General features: G+C 36.1%; 1 protein-coding gene and 1 long non-coding RNA gene across 2 annotated transcripts; both read left to right on the forward strand.

Moving 5' to 3' along the window:
• Nucleotides 1-1,839: 1,839 nt before the first annotated feature.
• On the forward strand, nucleotides 1,840-20,508 carry LOC116370591 (mucin-5AC-like). The gene is made up of 55 exons (XM_031819820.1): nucleotides 1,840-1,953; nucleotides 2,145-2,275; nucleotides 2,367-2,428; nucleotides 2,583-2,684; nucleotides 2,859-2,946; nucleotides 3,556-3,704; nucleotides 3,897-4,027; nucleotides 4,120-4,181; nucleotides 4,335-4,435; nucleotides 4,611-4,698; nucleotides 5,308-5,456; nucleotides 5,649-5,779; nucleotides 5,872-5,933; nucleotides 6,087-6,187; nucleotides 6,363-6,450; nucleotides 7,061-7,209; nucleotides 7,402-7,532; nucleotides 7,625-7,686; nucleotides 7,840-7,940; nucleotides 8,116-8,203; nucleotides 8,813-8,961; nucleotides 9,154-9,284; nucleotides 9,377-9,438; nucleotides 9,592-9,692; nucleotides 9,868-9,955; nucleotides 10,565-10,713; nucleotides 10,906-11,036; nucleotides 11,129-11,190; nucleotides 11,344-11,444; nucleotides 11,620-11,707; nucleotides 12,317-12,465; nucleotides 12,658-12,788; nucleotides 12,881-12,942; nucleotides 13,096-13,196; nucleotides 13,372-13,459; nucleotides 14,069-14,217; nucleotides 14,410-14,540; nucleotides 14,633-14,694; nucleotides 14,848-14,948; nucleotides 15,124-15,211; nucleotides 15,821-15,969; nucleotides 16,162-16,292; nucleotides 16,385-16,446; nucleotides 16,600-16,700; nucleotides 16,876-16,963; nucleotides 17,573-17,721; nucleotides 17,914-18,044; nucleotides 18,137-18,198; nucleotides 18,352-18,452; nucleotides 18,628-18,715; nucleotides 19,325-19,473; nucleotides 19,665-19,795; nucleotides 19,888-19,949; nucleotides 20,102-20,202; nucleotides 20,379-20,508. Exons 2-55 carry the CDS (start codon nucleotides 2,235-2,237, stop codon nucleotides 20,468-20,470), a joined length of 5,607 nt encoding a protein of 1,868 aa, XP_031675680.1. The 5' UTR covers nucleotides 1,840-1,953; nucleotides 2,145-2,234; the 3' UTR covers nucleotides 20,471-20,508.
• A 1,160-nt stretch (nucleotides 20,509-21,668) lies between these two features.
• LOC116370590 (uncharacterized) lies at nucleotides 21,669-22,300 on the forward strand. The gene is made up of 3 exons (XR_004208757.1): nucleotides 21,669-21,701; nucleotides 21,850-21,950; nucleotides 22,125-22,300. It is a non-coding gene; the product is annotated as an uncharacterized LOC116370590 (long non-coding RNA).
• The last annotated feature ends 88 nt before the right edge of the window (nucleotides 22,301-22,388 follow it).

Here is a 22,388-nt window from a genome sequence, read left to right on the forward strand (position 1 = left end):
AGCTGCCTCTACGACAACCACTGCAGCTCTGCTACACCAACTGCTATTCTTACAACCACTGTGACTGCAGCACCTTTACAACAACTACAACGTCAGCTCCTACGACAACCACAACAACAGCACCTACAACAACTGTAGCTCACCACGACAACTGCAGCTCCTACCATTTTACATCTACGACAACTGCTGCAAAGCTAAGCTAGCAACACAACACTCTCTTAGGAAATGTAATTTCCATGTATTACTACGACAACCAGTGCAGCTCCTACTACAACAACTGCTGTTCTAATGACCACAGTAACTGCAGCACTTGTCTACAACAACTACAACTTCAGCCCATATGACCACTACAACAATAGCACCACTACACAACCTGTAGTTCCTACAACTGTAGCTCCCACGACCACTCCACCTGCTGTACTTACTACAACAATCACAACTACAGCTCCTGCTACAACAACTTTAGCTTCTACGTCAACCACAGCAGTTTCCTATACGACAACCACTGCAGCTCCTGCTACACAGCTATTCTTACAACCACTGCGACTGCAGCACCTTTACAACAACTAACAACTTCAGTGCCTACGACAACCACACACCACACCAACTACTGTAGCTCCCACGACAACTGCAGCTCCTACAAAACTTTAAGATCTACTTCAACCACAGCAACATCCCTACGACAGCCACTCATGCAGCCCTAACCACACAACTGATGCTCCTTTGACCCCTACAACTCCAGAACAGGTTACGACAACCAGTGCAGCTCCTACTACAACAACTCATGTTCCTACGAGTCAAACCTGCAGCAACCATCTCAAACACCTGCACTTCTGTAGCTCCCATGACCATTCCACCTGCTGTACTTTCTAAACAATCACAACTACACTCTGCTACAAAACCACAGTAGCTGCGTCTACGACAACCATGCACTCCTACTACAACAACGTGCGTTTTACGACCACGAAGATGCAGCATCTTCTAAACAAATCAACTGCAACTCCTAAGACTGCAGAACCTTACCAGTCTCCAGGCAGCTGCTTTCTACAACAACTACAACAGTCTTTATACAACACTGTAACCTTTACAATAATAGTCTCTACGACCACTTATATATCAATGTTATATGACATATTACAAGTTTATAATCCCTCTAAAATGTATTTATCTATTCTAGGTCTCCTGACCACCACTGCCCCACAACAACCACCAAACACAATTGTACTTCCTGACATCAACAACAAGGTAACTTCATTTATTATAATCTTTTCATACTTCTATGAACATCAACAAACAAGGTATGCAACAATGAATTTATATATTTTGTGTATATCCTGTATATCCATGCTTGTGTCGTTTATTAGAATTCTTTAGCATCAATTGGTCAAAAGGTTAATATAAATCCAATCCATTATAATTAATGTGCTTGCTGAAGGCAAGACCACTAGATTTCTTACATACTTTTTCTAATTATTTTAACATTTTCTAAACGTTCTAAACTAAAGCAATTTAAATGAGTATAACTTAGCATATAATAACCCACCAAAAATAATATTAACTCTTGAACCGTTCAGCTAGAGAGACCGAACCAACTTTCATACGTTCAGGCTATTCTTTCCTATCCTATCCATCAATCAATCTTTCCATCGACTTTCTTTTTCCAATTATAACCAGTCACTACCATTACTACTGCAGTGACTACCAATCCTGTAACTTATTTTACAACCATGATTACTTTAAGACAGCTAGCAAGTACACACATTTTCTTTAGAAATGTAATTTCCATGTATTATTATTTCTCTTAGATTCGCACAGTGGGAGTTTTTGTTAAACTGATATTCAACGTCAAAACACCAGTCCCCACTGAGGATCATGTCCTTGAGGCCGTCAAGAAGAAATTGTCTCCTCAATTCACGACCACTCAAACCACCTTCCAGAATGCAACTTATATCAGTGAGTTCAACAATAAGGCTTCATGAAGACATTTTTTTCCACTCTATAAAATAATCTCTTAATAAGTAAACATTCAACTGCTCCTGCTATCTAAATACTTCTTGATGTTTTTTAATGTTGTTGAAACTCCTAAATTGTAGCAGTTAATTTGATCTGTTGCTTATAGTGACCATTTTTTTGTGTGCTCACAGAACTTACAGATACTTCATTTGCCATCGACCTTGGTTTCAAAATAACCAATGTAACCCAGGAGTCTCTAAGTAATAGACTCACACTCACCAATGAGACTGAAACCCAGATACAGGATTCAATTAACAGACTAGTAGATACTGTACTTCTACACATAAGATACATCCATGGTCATGTTCAGGTCATGATAGTAATTGACAACTTGATGTTTTGTCCCCTTTTAGCTCCAAAAGGTTCTCAGTGAACCAGATGGCAAACAGTTTCAATTTCCCAACGCCAACCTCATGTAAGTACAACGTCATAACCTTGAACCAACCCGTCTTTCTCAACTGCACTCTTTAGAATTTCTGCAGATTTCATTTAGTTGCTGCTGGTACAGCTAAACAGGATGAAAAGGAACATGTTTAACTCTCACACAAAACCCATTTTTACGTCCACAGTGATGATGGCAACTGAGATCACGGCAAACGTGACGTATGTATACAAAGAGGAAGATGTCAACCTCCCTAGTGGTTTTCTACAGGAAGTCTTAAAAGTCTCAGGATGCTGCTTTTGTTACCATACGGTTGTCATTTCTATGTTTATTTATGACAGTGAGTTATTAAACACCATGTAACGTGTATAATACTCAATCTCGAAAACACTTATATATCAATGTTATATGACATATTACAAGTTTATAATCCCTCTAAAATGTATTTCCATTTCTAGTCTAGGTCTCCTGACCACCACTGTTGCCCCAACAACAACCACCAACACCACACCACTTCCTACCCTTTTGACTTCAGTGACATCAACAACTAGGTAAGCAAGATCATTTATTATAATGTTTTCATACAATTCAATTAACACTTTGTCAAACAAGGAACCTTTGCAACAATGAACCATGTATATCCATGCTTGTGTCGTTAACTACTGATGTTTTAATTAAAAGCATCCAAAATGTCAACCTTTCTTTAGAAAAGCTCTTTGAGTGCATCAATTGGTCAAAAGGCTTAATATAAATCCAATCCATTATAATTAATGTGCTTGCTGAAGGCAAGACCACTAGATTTCTTACATACTTTTTCTAATTATTTTAACATTTTCTAAACGTTCTAAACTAAAACAATTTAAATGAGTTTAACTTAGCATATAATAACCCACCAAAAATAATATTAACTCTTGAACCGTTCAAGCTAGAGAGACCGAACCAACTTTCATACGTTCAGGCTATTCTTTCCTATCCTATCCATCAATCAATCTTTCCATCGACTTTCTTTTTCCAATTATAACCAGTCACTACCATTACTACTGCAGTGACTACCAATCCTGTAACTTATTTTACAACCATGATTACTTTAAGACAAGCTAGCAAGTACACACATTTTCTTTAGGAAATGTAATTTTCCATGTATTATTATTTTCTCTTAGATTCGGCACAGTGGGAGTTTTTGTTAAACTGATATTCAACGTCAAAACACCAGTCCCCACTGAGGATCATGTCCTTGATGCCGTCAAGAAGCAATTGTCTCCTCAATTCACGACCACTCAAACCACCTTCCAGAATGCAACTTATATCAGTGAGTTCAACAAATAAGGCTTCATGAAGACATTTTTTTCCACTCTATAAAATAATCTCTTAATAAGTAAACATTCAACTGCTCCTGCTATCTAAATACTTCTTGAATGTTTTTTAATGTTGTTGAAACTCCTAAATTGTAGCAGTTAATTTGATCTGTTGCTATAGTGACCATTTTTTTGTGTGCTCACAGAACTTACAGATACTTCATTTGCCATCGACCTTGGTTTCAAAATAACCAATGTAACCCAGGAGTCTCTAAGTAATAGACTCACACTCACCAATGAGACTGAAACCCAGATACAGGATTCAATTAACAGACTAGTAAGATACTGTACTTCTACACATAAGATACATCCATGGTCATGTTCAGGTCATGATAGTAATTGACAACTTGATGTTTTGTCCCCTTTTAGCTCCAAAAGGTTCTCAGTGAACCAGATGGCAAACAGTTTCAATTTCCGAAAGCCAACCTCATGTAAGTACAACGTCATAACCTTGAACCAACCCGTCTTTCTCAACTGCACTCTTTAGAATTTCTGCAGATTTCATTTAGTTGCTGCTGGTACAGCTAAACAGGATGAAAGGAACATGTTTAACTCTCACACAAAACCCATTTTTACGTCCACAGTGATGATGGCACTGAGATCACGGCAAACGTGACGTATGTATACAAAGAGGAAGATGTCAACCTCCCTAGTGGTTTTCTACAGGAAGTCTTAAAAGTCTCAGGTATGCTGCTTTTGTTACCATACGGTTGTCATTTCTATGTTTATTTATGACAGTGAGTTATTAAACACCATGTAACGTGTATAATACTCAATCTCGAAAACACTTATATATCAATGTTATATGACATATTACAAGTTTATAATCCCTCTAAAATGTATTTCCATTTCTATTCTAGGTCTCCTGACCACCACTGTTGCCCCAACAACAACCACCAACACCACACCACTTCCTACCCTTTTGACTTCAGTGACATCAACAACTAGGTAAGCAAGATCATTTATTATAATGTTTTCATACAATTCAATTAACACTTTGTCAAACAAGGAACCTTTGCAACAATGAACCATGTATATCCATGCTTGTGTCGTTAACTACTGATGTTTTAATTAAAAGCATCCAAAATGTCCACCTTTCTTTAGAAAAGCTCTTTGAGTGCATCAATTGGTCAAAAGGCTTAATATAAATCCAATCCATTATAATTAATGTGCTTGCTGAAGGCAAGACCACTAGATTTCTTACATACTTTTTCTAATTATTTTAACATTTTCTAAACGTTCTAAACTAAAACAATTTAAATGAGTTTAACTTAGCATATAATAACCCACCAAAAATAATATTAACTCTTGAACCGTTCAAGCTAGAGAGACCGAACCAACTTTCATACGTTCAGGCTATTCTTTCCTATCCTATCCATCAATCAATCTTTCCATCGACTTTCTTTTTCCAATTATAACCAGTCACTACCATTACTACTGCAGTGACTACCAATCCTGTAACTTATTTTACAACCATGATTACTTTAAGACAAGCTAGCAAGTACACACATTTTCTTTAGGAAATGTAATTTTCCATGTATTATTATTTTCTCTTAGATTCGGCACAGTGGGAGTTTTTGTTAAACTGATATTCAACGTCAAAACACCAGTCCCCACTGAGGATCATGTCCTTGATGCCGTCAAGAAGCAATTGTCTCCTCAATTCACGACCACTCAAACCACCTTCCAGAATGCAACTTATATCAGTGAGTTCAACAAATAAGGCTTCATGAAGACATTTTTTTCCACTCTATAAAATAATCTCTTAATAAGTAAACATTCAACTGCTCCTGCTATCTAAATACTTCTTGAATGTTTTTTAATGTTGTTGAAACTCCTAAATTGTAGCAGTTAATTTGATCTGTTGCTATAGTGACCATTTTTTTGTGTGCTCACAGAACTTACAGATACTTCATTTGCCATCGACCTTGGTTTCAAAATAACCAATGTAACCCAGGAGTCTCTAAGTAATAGACTCACACTCACCAATGAGACTGAAACCCAGATACAGGATTCAATTAACAGACTAGTAAGATACTGTACTTCTACACATAAGATACATCCATGGTCATGTTCAGGTCATGATAGTAATTGACAACTTGATGTTTTGTCCCCTTTTAGCTCCAAAAGGTTCTCAGTGAACCAGATGGCAAACAGTTTCAATTTCCGAAAGCCAACCTCATGTAAGTACAACGTCATAACCTTGAACCAACCCGTCTTTCTCAACTGCACTCTTTAGAATTTCTGCAGATTTCATTTAGTTGCTGCTGGTACAGCTAAACAGGATGAAAGGAACATGTTTAACTCTCACACAAAACCCATTTTTACGTCCACAGTGATGATGGCACTGAGATCACGGCAAACGTGACGTATGTATACAAAGAGGAAGATGTCAACCTCCCTAGTGGTTTTCTACAGGAAGTCTTAAAAGTCTCAGGTATGCTGCTTTTGTTACCATACGGTTGTCATTTCTATGTTTATTTATGACAGTGAGTTATTAAACACCATGTAACGTGTATAATACTCAATCTCGAAAACACTTATATATCAATGTTATATGACATATTACAAGTTTATAATCCCTCTAAAATGTATTTCCATTTCTATTCTAGGTCTCCTGACCACCACTGTTGCCCCAACAACAACCACCAACACCACACCACTTCCTACCCTTTTGACTTCAGTGACATCAACAACTAGGTAAGCAAGATCATTTATTATAATGTTTTCATACAATTCAATTAACACTTTGTCAAACAAGGAACCTTTGCAACAATGAACCATGTATATCCATGCTTGTGTCGTTAACTACTGATGTTTTAATTAAAAGCATCCAAAATGTCAACCTTTCTTTAGAAAAGCTCTTTGAGTGCATCAATTGGTCAAAAGGCTTAATATAAATCCAATCCATTATAATTAATGTGCTTGCTGAAGGCAAGACCACTAGATTTCTTACATACTTTTTCTAATTATTTTAACATTTTCTAAACGTTCTAAACTAAAACAATTTAAATGAGTTATAACTTAGCATATAATAACCCACCAAAAATAATATTAACTCTTGAACCGTTCAAGCTAGAGAGACCGAACCAACTTTCATACGTTCAGGCTATTCTTTCCTATCCTATCCATCAATCAATCTTTCCATCGACTTTCTTTTTCCAATTATAACCAGTCACTACCATTACTACTGCAGTGACTACCAATCCTGTAACTTATTTTACAACCATGATTACTTTAAGACAAGCTAGCAAGTACACACATTTTCTTTAGGAAATGTAATTTTCCATGTATTATTATTTTCTCTTAGATTCGGCACAGTGGGAGTTTTTGTTAAACTGATATTCAACGTCAAAACACCAGTCCCCACTGAGGATCATGTCCTTGATGCCGTCAAGAAGCAATTGTCTCCTCAATTCACGACCACTCAAACCACCTTCCAGAATGCAACTTATATCAGTGAGTTCAACAAATAAGGCTTCATGAAGACATTTTTTTCCACTCTATAAAATAATCTCTTAATAAGTAAACATTCAACTGCTCCTGCTATCTAAATACTTCTTGAATGTTTTTTAATGTTGTTGAAACTCCTAAATTGTAGCAGTTAATTTGATCTGTTGCTATAGTGACCATTTTTTTGTGTGCTCACAGAACTTACAGATACTTCATTTGCCATCGACCTTGGTTTCAAAATAACCAATGTAACCCAGGAGTCTCTAAGTAATAGACTCACACTCACCAATGAGACTGAAACCCAGATACAGGATTCAATTAACAGACTAGTAAGATACTGTACTTCTACACATAAGATACATCCATGGTCATGTTCAGGTCATGATAGTAATTGACAACTTGATGTTTTGTCCCCTTTTAGCTCCAAAAGGTTCTCAGTGAACCAGATGGCAAACAGTTTCAATTTCCCAACGCCAACCTCATGTAAGTACAACGTCATAACCTTGAACCAACCCGTCTTTCTCAACTGCACTCTTTAGAATTTCTGCAGATTTCATTTAGTTGCTGCTGGTACAGCTAAACAGGATGAAAGGAACATGTTTAACTCTCACACAAAACCCATTTTTACGTCCACAGTGATGATGGCACTGAGATCACGGCAAACGTGACGTATGTATACAAAGAGGAAGATGTCAACCTCCCTAGTGGTTTTCTACAGGAAGTCTTAAAAGTCTCAGGTATGCTGCTTTTGTTACCATACGGTTGTCATTTCTATGTTTATTTATGACAGTGAGTTATTAAACACCATGTAACGTGTATAATACTCAATCTCGAAAACACTTATATATCAATGTTATATGACATATTACAAGTTTATAATCCCTCTAAAATGTATTTCCATTTCTATTCTAGGTCTCCTGACCACCACTGTTGCCCCAACAACAACCACCAACACCACACCACTTCCTACCCTTTTGACTTCAGTGACATCAACAACTAGGTAAGCAAGATCATTTATTATAATGTTTTCATACAATTCAATTAACACTTTGTCAAACAAGGAACCTTTGCAACAATGAACCATGTATATCCATGCTTGTGTCGTTAACTACTGATGTTTTAATTAAAAGCATCCAAAATGTCAACCTTTCTTTAGAAAAGCTCTTTGAGTGCATCAATTGGTCAAAAGGCTTAATATAAATCCAATCCATTATAATTAATGTGCTTGCTGAAGGCAAGACCACTAGATTTCTTACATACTTTTTCTAATTATTTTAACATTTTCTAAACGTTCTAAACTAAAACAATTTAAATGAGTATAACTTAGCATATAATAACCCACCAAAAATAATATTAACTCTTGAACCGTTCAAGCTAGAGAGACCGAACCAACTTTCATACGTTCAGGCTATTCTTTCCTATCCTATCCATCAATCAATCTTTCCATCGACTTTCTTTTTCCAATTATAACCAGTCACTCCCATTACTACTGCAGTGACTACCAATCCTGTAACTTATTTTACAACCATGATTACTTTAAGACAAGCTAGCAAGTACACACATTTTCTTTAGGAAATGTAATTTTCCATGTATTATTATTTTCTCTTAGATTCGGCACAGTGGGAGTTTTTGTTAAACTGATATTCAACGTCAAAACACCAGTCCCCACTGAGGATCATGTCCTTGATGCCGTCAAGAAGCAATTGTCTCCTCAATTCACGACCACTCAAACCACCTTCCAGAATGCAACTTATATCAGTGAGTTCAACAAATAAGGCTTCATGAAGACATTTTTTTCCACTCTATAAAATAATCTCTTAATAAGTAAACATTCAACTGCTCCTGCTATCTAAATACTTCTTGAATGTTTTTTAATGTTGTTGAAACTCCTAAATTGTAGCAGTTAATTTGATCTGTTGCTATAGTGACCATTTTTTTGTGTGCTCACAGAACTTACAGATACTTCATTTGCCATCGACCTTGGTTTCAAAATAACCAATGTAACCCAGGAGTCTCTAAGTAATAGACTCACACTCACCAATGAGACTGAAACCCAGATACAGGATTCAATTAACAGACTAGTAAGATACTGTACTTCTACACATAAGATACATCCATGGTCATGTTCAGGTCATGATAGTAATTGACAACTTGATGTTTTGTCCCCTTTTAGCTCCAAAAGGTTCTCAGTGAACCAGATGGCAAACAGTTTCAATTTCCGAAAGCCAACCTCATGTAAGTACAACGTCATAACCTTGAACCAACCCGTCTTTCTCAACTGCACTCTTTAGAATTTCTGCAGATTTCATTTAGTTGCTGCTGGTACAGCTAAACAGGATGAAAGGAACATGTTTAACTCTCACACAAAACCCATTTTTACGTCCACAGTGATGATGGCACTGAGATCACGGCAAACGTGACGTATGTATACAAAGAGGAAGATGTCAACCTCCCTAGTGGTTTTCTACAGGAAGTCTTAAAAGTCTCAGGTATGCTGCTTTTGTTACCATACGGTTGTCATTTCTATGTTTATTTATGACAGTGAGTTATTAAACACCATGTAACGTGTATAATACTCAATCTCGAAAACACTTATATATCAATGTTATATGACATATTACAAGTTTATAATCCCTCTAAAATGTATTTCCATTTCTATTCTAGGTCTCCTGACCACCACTGTTGCCCCAACAACAACCACCAACACCACACCACTTCCTACCCTTTTGACTTCAGTGACATCAACAACTAGGTAAGCAAGATCATTTATTATAATGTTTTCATACAATTCAATTAACACTTTGTCAAACAAGGAACCTTTGCAACAATGAACCATGTATATCCATGCTTGTGTCGTTAACTACTGATGTTTTAATTAAAAGCATCCAAAATGTCAACCTTTCTTTAGAAAAGCTCTTTGAGTGCATCAATTGGTCAAAAGGCTTAATATAAATCCAATCCATTATAATTAATGTGCTTGCTGAAGGCAAGACCACTAGATTTCTTACATACTTTTTCTAATTATTTTAACATTTTCTAAACGTTCTAAACTAAAACAATTTAAATGAGTATAACTTAGCATATAATAACCCACCAAAAATAATATTAACTCTTGAACCGTTCAAGCTAGAGAGACCGAACCAACTTTCATACGTTCAGGCTATTCTTTCCTATCCTATCCATCAATCAATCTTTCCATCGACTTTCTTTTTCCAATTATAACCAGTCACTCCCATTACTACTGCAGTGACTACCAATCCTGTAACTTATTTTACAACCATGATTACTTTAAGACAAGCTAGCAAGTACACACATTTTCTTTAGGAAATGTAATTTTCCATGTATTATTATTTTCTCTTAGATTCGGCACAGTGGGAGTTTTTGTTAAACTGATATTCAACGTCAAAACACCAGTCCCCACTGAGGATCATGTCCTTGATGCCGTCAAGAAGCAATTGTCTCCTCAATTCACGACCACTCAAACCACCTTCCAGAATGCAACTTATATCAGTGAGTTCAACAAATAAGGCTTCATGAAGACATTTTTTTCCACTCTATAAAATAATCTCTTAATAAGTAAACATTCAACTGCTCCTGCTATCTAAATACTTCTTGAATGTTTTTTAATGTTGTTGAAACTCCTAAATTGTAGCAGTTAATTTGATCTGTTGCTATAGTGACCATTTTTTTGTGTGCTCACAGAACTTACAGATACTTCATTTGCCATCGACCTTGGTTTCAAAATAACCAATGTAACCCAGGAGTCTCTAAGTAATAGACTCACACTCACCAATGAGACTGAAACCCAGATACAGGATTCAATTAACAGACTAGTAAGATACTGTACTTCTACACATAAGATACATCCATGGTCATGTTCAGGTCATGATAGTAATTGACAACTTGATGTTTTGTCCCCTTTTAGCTCCAAAAGGTTCTCAGTGAACCAGATGGCAAACAGTTTCAATTTCCCAACGCCAACCTCATGTAAGTACAACGTCATAACCTTGAACCAACCCGTCTTTCTCAACTGCACTCTTTAGAATTTCTGCAGATTTCATTTAGTTGCTGCTGGTACAGCTAAACAGGATGAAAGGAACATGTTTAACTCTCACACAAAACCCATTTTTACGTCCACAGTGATGATGGCACTGAGATCACGGCAAACGTGACGTATGTATACAAAGAGGAAGATGTCAACCTCCCTAGTGGTTTTCTACAGGAAGTCTTAAAAGTCTCAGGTATGCTGCTTTTGTTACCATACGGTTGTCATTTCTATGTTTATTTATGACAGTGAGTTATTAAACACCATGTAACGTGTATAATACTCAATCTCGAAAACACTTATATATCAATGTTATATGACATATTACAAGTTTATAATCCCTCTAAAATGTATTTCCATTTCTATTCTAGGTCTCCTGACCACCACTGTTGCCCCAACAACAACCACCAACACCACACCACTTCCTACCCTTTTGACTTCAGTGACATCAACAACTAGGTAAGCAAGATCATTTATTATAATGTTTTCATACAATTCAATTAACACTTTGTCAAACAAGGAACCTTTGCAACAATGAACCATGTATATCCATGCTTGTGTCGTTAACTACTGATGTTTTAATTAAAAGCATCCAAAATGTCAACCTTTCTTTAGAAAAGCTCTTTGAGTGCATCAATTGGTCAAAAGGCTTAATATAAATCCAATCCATTATAATTAATGTGCTTGCTGAAGGCAAGACCACTAGATTTCTTACATACTTTTTCTAATTATTTTAACATTTTCTAAACGTTCTAAACTAAAACAATTTAAATGAGTATAACTTAGCATATAATAACCCACCAAAAATAATATTAACTCTTGAACCGTTCAAGCTAGAGAGACCGAACCAACTTTCATACGTTCAGGCTATTCTTTCCTATCCTATCCATCAATCAATCTTTCCATCGACTTTCTTTTTCCAATTATAACCAGTCACTCCCATTACTACTGCAGTGACTACCAATCCTGTAACTTATTTTACAACCATGATTACTTTAAGACAAGCTAGCAAGTACACACATTTTCTTTAGGAAATGTAATTTTCCATGTATTATTATTTTCTCTTAGATTCGGCACAGTGGGAGTTTTTGTTAAACTGATATTCAACGTCAAAACACCAGTCCCCACTGAGGATCATGTCCTTGATGCCGTCAAGAAGCAATTGTCTCCTCAATTCACGACCACTCAAACCACCTTCCAGAATGCAACTTATATCAGTGAGTTCAACAAATAAGGCTTCATGAAGACATTTTTTTCCACTCTATAAAATAATCTCTTAATAAGTAAACATTCAACTGCTCCTGCTATCTAAATACTTCTTGAATGTTTTTTAATGTTGTTGAAACTCCTAAATTGTAGCAGTTAATTTGATCTGTTGCTATAGTGACCATTTTTTTGTGTGCTCACAGAACTTACAGATACTTCATTTGCCATCGACCTTGGTTTCAAAATAACCAATGTAACCCAGGAGTCTCTAAGTAATAGACTCACACTCACCAATGAGACTGAAACCCAGATACAGGATTCAATTAACAGACTAGTAAGATACTGTACTTCTACACATAAGATACATCCATGGTCATGTTCAGGTCATGATAGTAATTGACAACTTGATGTTTTGTCCCCTTTTAGCTCCAAAAGGTTCTCAGTGAACCAGATGGCAAACAGTTTCAATTTCCCAACGCCAACCTCATGTAAGTACAACGTCATAACCTTGAACCAACCCGTCTTTCTCAACTGCACTCTTTAGAATTTCTGCAGATTTCATTTAGTTGCTGCTGGTACAGCTAAACAGGATGAAAGGAACATGTTTAACTCTCACACAAAACCCATTTTTACGTCCACAGTGATGATGGCACTGAGATCACGGCAAACGTGACGTATGTATACAAAGAGGAAGATGTCAACCTCCCTAGTGGTTTTCTACAGGAAGTCTTAAAAGTCTCAGGTATGCTGCTTTTGTTACCATACGGTTGTCATTTCTATGTTTATTTATGACAGTGAGTTATTAAACACCATGTAACGTGTATAATACTCAATCTCGAAAACACTTATATATCAATGTTATATGACATATTACAAGTTTATAATCCCTCTAAAATGTATTTCCATTTCTATTCTAGGTCTCCTGACCACCACTGTTGCCCCAACAACAACCACCAACACCACACCACTTCCTACCCTTTTGACTTCAGTGACATCAACAACTAGGTAAGCAAGATCATTTATTATAATGTTTTCATACAATTCAATTAACACTTTGTCAAACAAGGAACCTTTGCAACAATGAACCATGTATATCCATGCTTGTGTCGTTAACTACTGATGTTTTAATTAAAAGCATCCAAAATGTCAACCTTTCTTTAGAAAAGCTCTTTGAGTGCATCAATTGGTCAAAAGGCTTAATATAAATCCAATCCATTATAATTAATGTGCTTGCTGAAGGCAAGACCACTAGATTTCTTACATACTTTTTCTAATTATTTTAACATTTTCTAAACGTTCTAAACTAAAACAATTTAAATGAGTATAACTTAGCATATAATAACCCACCAAAAATAATATTAACTCTTGAACCGTTCAAGCTAGAGAGACCGAACCAACTTTCATACGTTCAGGCTATTCTTTCCTATCCTATCCATCAATCAATCTTTCCATCGACTTTCTTTTTCCAATTATAACCAGTCACTCCCATTACTACTGCAGTGACTACCAATCCTGTAACTTATTTTACAACCATGATTACTTTAAGACAAGCTAGCAAGTACACACATTTTCTTTAGGAAATGTAATTTTCCATGTATTATTATTTTCTCTTAGATTCGGCACAGTGGGAGTTTTTGTTAAACTGATATTCAACGTCAAAACACCAGTCCCCACTGAGGATCATGTCCTTGATGCCGTCAAGAAGCAATTGTCTCCTCAATTCACGACCACTCAAACCACCTTCCAGAATGCAACTTATATCAGTGAGTTCAACAAATAAGGCTTCATGAAGACATTTTTTTCCACTCTATAAAATAATCTCTTAATAAGTAAACATTCAACTGCTCCTGCTATCTAAATACTTCTTGAATGTTTTTTAATGTTGTTGAAACTCCTAAATTGTAGCAGTTAATTTGATCTGTTGCTATAGTGACCATTTTTTTGTGTGCTCACAGAACTTACAGATACTTCATTTGCCATCGACCTTGGTTTCAAAATAACCAATGTAACCCAGGAGTCTCTAAGTAATAGACTCACACTCACCAATGAGACTGAAACCCAGATACAGGATTCAATTAACAGACTAGTAAGATACTGTACTTCTACACATAAGATACATCCATGGTCATGTTCAGGTCATGATAGTAATTGACAACTTGATGTTTTGTCCCCTTTTAGCTCCAAAAGGTTCTCAGTGAACCAGATGGCAAACAGTTTCAATTTCCGAAAGCCAACCTCATGTAAGTACAACGTCATAACCTTGAACCAACCCGTCTTTCTCAACTGCACTCTTTAGAATTTCTGCAGATTTCATTTAGTTGCTGCTGGTACAGCTAAACAGGATGAAAGGAACATGTTTAACTCTCACACAAAACCCATTTTTACGTCCACAGTGATGATGGCACTGAGATCACGGCAAACGTGACGTATGTATACAAAGAGGAAGATGTCAACCTCCCTAGTGGTTTTCTACAGGAAGTCTTAAAAGTCTCAGGTATGCTGCTTTTGTTACCATACGGTTGTCATTTCTATGTTTATTTATGACAGTGAGTTATTAAACACCATGTAACGTGTATAATACTCAATCTCGAAAACACTTATATATCAATGTTATATGACATATTACAAGTTTATAATCCCTCTAAAATGTATTTCCATTTCTATTCTAGGTCTCCTGACCACCACTGTTGCCCCAACAACAACCACCAACACCACACCACTTCCTACCCTTTTGACTTCAGTGACATCAACAACTAGGTAAGCAAGATCATTTATTATAATGTTTTCATACAATTCAATTAACACTTTGTCAAACAAGGAACCTTTGCAACAATGAACCATGTATATCCATGCTTGTGTCGTTAACTACTGATGTTTTAATTAAAAGCATCCAAAATGTCAACCTTTCTTTAGAAAAGCTCTTTGAGTGCATCAATTGGTCAAAAGGCTTAATATAAATCCAATCCATTATAATTAATGTGCTTGCTGAAGGCAAGACCACTAGATTTCTTACATACTTTTTCTAATTATTTTAACATTTTCTAAACGTTCTAAACTAAAACAATTTAAATGAGTTTAACTTAGCATATAATAACCCACCAAAAATAATATTAACTCTTGAACCGTTCAAGCTAGAGAGACCGAACCAACTTTCATACGTTCAGGCTATTCTTTCCTATCCTATCCATCAATCAATCTTTCCATCGACTTTCTTTTTCCAATTATAACCAGTCACTACCATTACTACTGCAGTGACTACCAATCCTGTAACTTATTTTACAACCATGATTACTTTAAGACAAGCTAGCAAGTACACACATTTTCTTTAGGAAATGTAATTTTCCATGTATTATTATTTTCTCTTAGATTCGGCACAGTGGGAGTTTTTGTTAAACTGATATTCAACGTCAAAACACCAGTCCCCACTGAGGATCATGTCCTTGATGCCGTCAAGAAGCAATTGTCTCCTCAATTCACGACCACTCAAACCACCTTCCAGAATGCAACTTATATCAGTGAGTTCAACAAATAAGGCTTCATGAAGACATTTTTTTCCACTCTATAAAATAATCTCTTAATAAGTAAACATTCAACTGCTCCTGCTATCTAAATACTTCTTGAATGTTTTTTAATGTTGTTGAAACTCCTAAATTGTAGCAGTTAATTTGATCTGTTGCTATAGTGACCATTTTTTTGTGTGCTCACAGAACTTACAGATACTTCATTTGCCATCGACCTTGGTTTCAAAATAACCAATGTAACCCAGGAGTCTCTAAGTAATAGACTCACACTCACCAATGAGACTGAAACCCAGATACAGGATTCAATTAACAGACTAGTAAGATACTGTACTTCTACACATAAGATACATCCATGGTCATGTTCAGGTCATGATAGTAATTGACAACTTGATGTTTTGTCCCCTTTTAGCTCCAAAAGGTTCTCAGTGAACCAGATGGCAAACAGTTTCAATTTCCGAAAGCCAACCTCATGTAAGTACAACGTCATAACCTTGAACCAACCCGTCTTTCTCAACTGCACTCTTTAGAATTTCTGCAGATTTCATTTAGTTGCTGCTGGTACAGCTAAACAGGATGAAAGGAACATGTTTAACTCTCACACAAAACCCATTTTTACGTCCACAGTGATGATGGCACTGAGATCACGGCAAACGTGACGTATGTATACAAAGAGGAAGATGTCAACCTCCCTAGTGGTTTTCTACAGGAAGTCTTAAAAGTCTCAGGTATGCTGCTTTTGTTACCATACGGTTGTCATTTCTATGTTTATTTATGACAGTGAGTTATTAAACACCATGTAACGTGTATAATACTCAATCTCGAAAACACTTATATATCAATGTTATATGACATATTACAAGTTTATAATCCCTCTAAAATGTATTTCCATTTCTATTCTAGGTCTCCTGACCACCACTGTTGCCCCAACAACAACCACCAACACCACACCACTTCCTACCCTTTTGACTTCAGTGACATCAACAACTAGGTAAGCAAGATCATTTATTATAATGTTTTCATACAATTCAATTAACACTTTGTCAAACAAGGAACCTTTGCAACAATGAACCATGTATATCCATGCTTGTGTCGTTAACTACTGATGTTTTAATTAAAAGCATCCAAAATGTCCACCTTTCTTTAGAAAAGCTCTTTGAGTGCATCAATTGGTCAAAAGGCTTAATATAAATCCAATCCATTATAATTAATGTGCTTGCTGAAGGCAAGACCACTAGATTTCTTACATACTTTTTCTAATTATTTTAACATTTTCTAAACGTTCTAAACTAAAACAATTTAAATGAGTTTAACTTAGCATATAATAACCCACCAAAAATAATATTAACTCTTGAACCGTTCAAGCTAGAGAGACCGAACCAACTTTCATACGTTCAGGCTATTCTTTCCTATCCTATCCATCAATCAATCTTTCCATCGACTTTCTTTTTCCAATTATAACCAGTCACTACCATTACTACTGCAGTGACTACCAATCCTGTAACTTATTTTACAACCATGATTACTTTAAGACAAGCTAGCAAGTACACACATTTTCTTTAGGAAATGTAATTTTCCATGTATTATTATTTTCTCTTAGATTCGGCACAGTGGGAGTTTTTGTTAAACTGATATTCAACGTCAAAACACCAGTCCCCACTGAGGATCATGTCCTTGATGCCGTCAAGAAGCAATTGTCTCCTCAATTCACGACCACTCAAACCACCTTCCAGAATGCAACTTATATCAGTGAGTTCAACAAATAAGGCTTCATGAAGACATTTTTTTCCACTCTATAAAATAATCTCTTAATAAGTAAACATTCAACTGCTCCTGCTATCTAAATACTTCTTGAATGTTTTTTAATGTTGTTGAAACTCCTAAATTGTAGCAGTTAATTTGATCTGTTGCTATAGTGACCATTTTTTTGTGTGCTCACAGAACTTACAGATACTTCATTTGCCATCGACCTTGGTTTCAAAATAACCAATGTAACCCAGGAGTCTCTAAGTAATAGACTCACACTCACCAATGAGACTGAAACCCAGATACAGGATTCAATTAACAGACTAGTAAGATACTGTACTTCTACACATAAGATACATCCATGGTCATGTTCAGGTCATGATAGTAATTGACAACTTGATGTTTTGTCCCCTTTTAGCTCCAAAAGGTTCTCAGTGAACCAGATGGCAAACAGTTTCAATTTCCGAAAGCCAACCTCATGTAAGTACAACGTCATAACCTTGAACCAACCCGTCTTTCTCAACTGCACTCTTTAGAATTTCTGCAGATTTCATTTAGTTGCTGCTGGTACAGCTAAACAGGATGAAAGGAACATGTTTAACTCTCACACAAAACCCATTTTTACGTCCACAGTGATGATGGCACTGAGATCACGGCAAACGTGACGTATGTATACAAAGAGGAAGATGTCAACCTCCCTAGTGGTTTTCTACAGGAAGTCTTAAAAGTCTCAGGTATGCTGCTTTTGTTACCATACGGTTGTCATTTCTATGTTTATTTATGACAGTGAGTTATTAAACACCATGTAACGTGTATAATACTCAATCTCGAAAACACTTATATATCAATGTTATATGACATATTACAAGTTTATAATCCCTCTAAAATGTATTTCCATTTCTATTCTAGGTCTCCTGACCACCACTGTTGCCCCAACAACAACCACCAACACCACACCACTTCCTACCCTTTTGACTTCAGTGACATCAACAACTAGGTAAGCAAGATCATTTATTATAATGTTTTCATACAATTCAATTAACACTTTGTCAAACAAGGAACCTTTGCAACAATGAACCATGTATATCCATGCTTGTGTCGTTAACTACTGATGTTTTAATTAAAAGCATCCAAAATGTCAACCTTTCTTTAGAAAAGCTCTTTGAGTGCATCAATTGGTCAAAAGGCTTAATATAAATCCAATCCATTATAATTAATGTGCTTGCTGAAGGCAAGACCACTAGATTTCTTACATACTTTTTCTAATTATTTTAACATTTTCTAAACGTTCTAAACTAAAACAATTTAAATGAGTATAACTTAGCATATAATAACCCACCAAAAATAATATTAACTCTTGAACCGTTCAAGCTAGAGAGACCGAACCAACTTTCATACGTTCAGGCTATTCTTTCCTATCCTATCCATCAATCAATCTTTCCATCGACTTTCTTTTTCCAATTATAACCAGTCACTACCATTACTACTGCAGTGACTACCAATCCTGTAACTTATTTTACAACCATGATTACTTTAAGACAAGCTAGCAAGTACACACATTTTCTTTAGGAAATGTAATTTTCCATGTATTATTATTTTCTCTTAGATTCGGCACAGTGGGAGTTTTTGTTAAACTGATATTCAACGTCAAAACACCAGTCCCCACTGAGGATCATGTCCTTGATGCCGTCAAGAAGCAATTGTCTCCTCAATTCACGACCACTCAAACCACCTTCCAGAATGCAACTTATATCAGTGAGTTCAACAAATAAGGCTTCATGAAGACATTTTTTTCCACTCTATAAAATAATCTGTTAATAAGTAAACATTCAACTGCTCCTGCTATCTAAATACTTCTTGAATGTTTTTTAATGTTGTTGAAACTCCTAAATTGTAGCAGTTAATTTGATCTGTTGCTATAGTGACCATTTTTTGTGTGCTCACAGAACTTACAGATACTTCATTTGCCATCGACCTTGGTTTCAAAATAACCAATGTAACCCAGGAGTCTCTAAGTAATAGACTCACACTCACCAATGAGACTGAAACCCAGATACAGGATTCAATTAACAGACTAGTAAGATACTGTACTTCTACACATAAGATACATCCATGGTCATGTTCAGGTCATGATAGTAATTGACAACTTGATGTTTTGTCCCCTTTTAGCTCCAAAAGGTTCTCAGTGAACCAGATGGCAAACAGTTTCAATTTCCGAACGCCAACCTCATGTAAGTACAACGTCATAACCTTGAACCAACCCGTCTTTCTCAACTGCACTCTTTAGAATTTCTGCAGATTTCATTTAGTTGCTGCTGGTACAGCTAACAGGATGAAAGGAACATGTTTAACTCTCACACAAAACCCATTTTTACGTCCACAGTGATGATGGCACTGAGATCACGGCAAACGTGACGTATGTATACAAAGAGGAAGATGTCAACCTCCCTAGTGGTTTTCTACAGGAAGTCTTAAAAGTCTCAGGTATGCTGCTTTTTGTTACCATACGGTTGTCATTTCTATGTTTATTTATGACAGTGAGTTATTAAACACCATGTAACGTGTATAATACTCAATCTCGAAAACACTTATATATCAATGTTATATGACATATTACAAGTTTATAATCCCTCTAAAATGTATTTCCATTTCTATTCTAGGTCTCCTGACCACCACTGTTGCCCCAACAACAACCACCAACACCACACCACTTCCTACCCTTTTGACTTCAGTGACATCAACAACTAGGTAAGCAAGATCATTTATTATAATGTTTTCATACAATTCAATTAACACTTTGTCAAACAAGGAACCTTTGCAACAATGAACCATGTATATCCATGCTTGTGTCGTTAACTACTGATGTTTTAATTAAAAGCATCCAAAATGTCAACCTTTCTTTAGAAAAGCTCTTTGAGTGCATCAATTGGTCAAAAGGCTTAATATAAATCCAATCCATTATAATTAATGTGCTTGCTGAAGGCAAGACCACTAGATTTCTTACATACTTTTTCTAATTATTTTAACATTTTCTAAACGTTCTAAACTAAACAATTTAAATGAGTATAACTTAGCATATAATAACCCACCAAAATAATATTAACTCTTGAACCGTTTCAAGCTAGAGAGACCGAACCAACTTTCATACGTTCAGGCTATTCTTTCCTATCCTATCCATCAATCAATCTTTCCTCCGACTTCTTTTTCCAATTATAACAGTCATACCATTACTAGTGCAGTGACTGCCAATCCTATAACTTATTTACCAACCATGATTACTTTAAGACAAGCTAGCAAGTACAAACATTTCTTTAGGAAATGTAATTTTACATGTATTGTTATTTTCTCTTACGATTCGGCACAGCCGTGGTTATTGTTTACAACTGATATTCAACCTCAAAAACACCAGTCCCACTGAGGCTGAATGTCCCTTGTGCCGTCAATAAGCACTGTCTCTCAATCCAAGACCACTCAAACACCTTCCAGAATGGCAACTTATATCAGTGAGTTCAACAAATAGGCTTCATGAAGACATTTTTTTTCCACCTCTATGAAAATAATCTCTTAATAAGTAACATTCAACTGCTCCTGCTATCTAAATACTTCTTGAATGTTTTTTAATGTTGTTTGAAAACTCCTAAATTCTAGCAGTTAATTTGATCTGTTGCTATAGTGACCATGTTTTTGTCTGCTTACAGAACTTTCAGATACTTCATTTGCCATCAACCTTGGTTTCAAAATAACCAATGTAACCCTGGAGTCTCTAAGTAATAGACTCACATTCACCAATGAGACCTACGTCCAGATACAGCTTTCAATTAACACACTAGTAAGATACTGTACTTCTACACATAAGATACATCCATGGTCATGTTCAGGTCATGATGGTAATTGATAACTTGATGTTTTGTCCCCTTTTAGCTCCGTCAACTTCTCAGTGAACCAAACGGCAACCAGTTTCAATTTCCCAACGCCAACTTCATGTAAGTACAACGTCATAACCTTGAACCAACCCATCTTTCTCAACTGCACTCTTTAGAATTTCTTCAGATTTCATTTAGCTGCTGCTTTACAGCTAAACAGGATGAAGGGACCATGCTCATCTCACAAAACCCAATTTTACTTCCACAGTGCTGATGGCACTGAAATCAGGGCAAACGTGACGTATGTATACAAAGAGGATGATGTCAACCACCCTAGTGGTTTTCTACAGGAAGTCTTAAAAGTCTCAGGTATGCTGCTTTTGTTACCATACGGTTGTCATTTCTATGTTTTGTATGACAGTGAGTTATCAAACACCATGTAACGTGTAAAATACTCAATCTCGAAAACACTTATATATCAATGTTATATGACATATTTCAAGTTTATAATCCCTCTAAAATGTATTTCCATTTCTATTCTAGGTCTCTTGACCACCACTGTTGCCCCAACAACAACTACCAACACCACACCACTTCCTACCCTTTTACTGACCACTCCTTTCAATACCACAAGTGTTGGAGGTTTTCCTGGCTGGGCTTTGGCCATTATCATTCCTTGTGGCATCGCTATCATTCTGGTACCCCTGTGGATCCTGCTATGTGTACGTATAGGCTTGTGTTCACATGTGTACTCTGAAAATAGTTTACAAAGTATTTCATCCAATAAGCTGTTTAAATTCTGCAATT

Source organism: Oncorhynchus kisutch, unplaced genomic scaffold, assembly GCF_002021735.2.
Source record: "Oncorhynchus kisutch isolate 150728-3 unplaced genomic scaffold, Okis_V2 scaffold2653, whole genome shotgun sequence".
Lineage (NCBI taxonomy): Eukaryota > Metazoa > Chordata > Actinopteri > Salmoniformes > Salmonidae > Oncorhynchus > Oncorhynchus kisutch.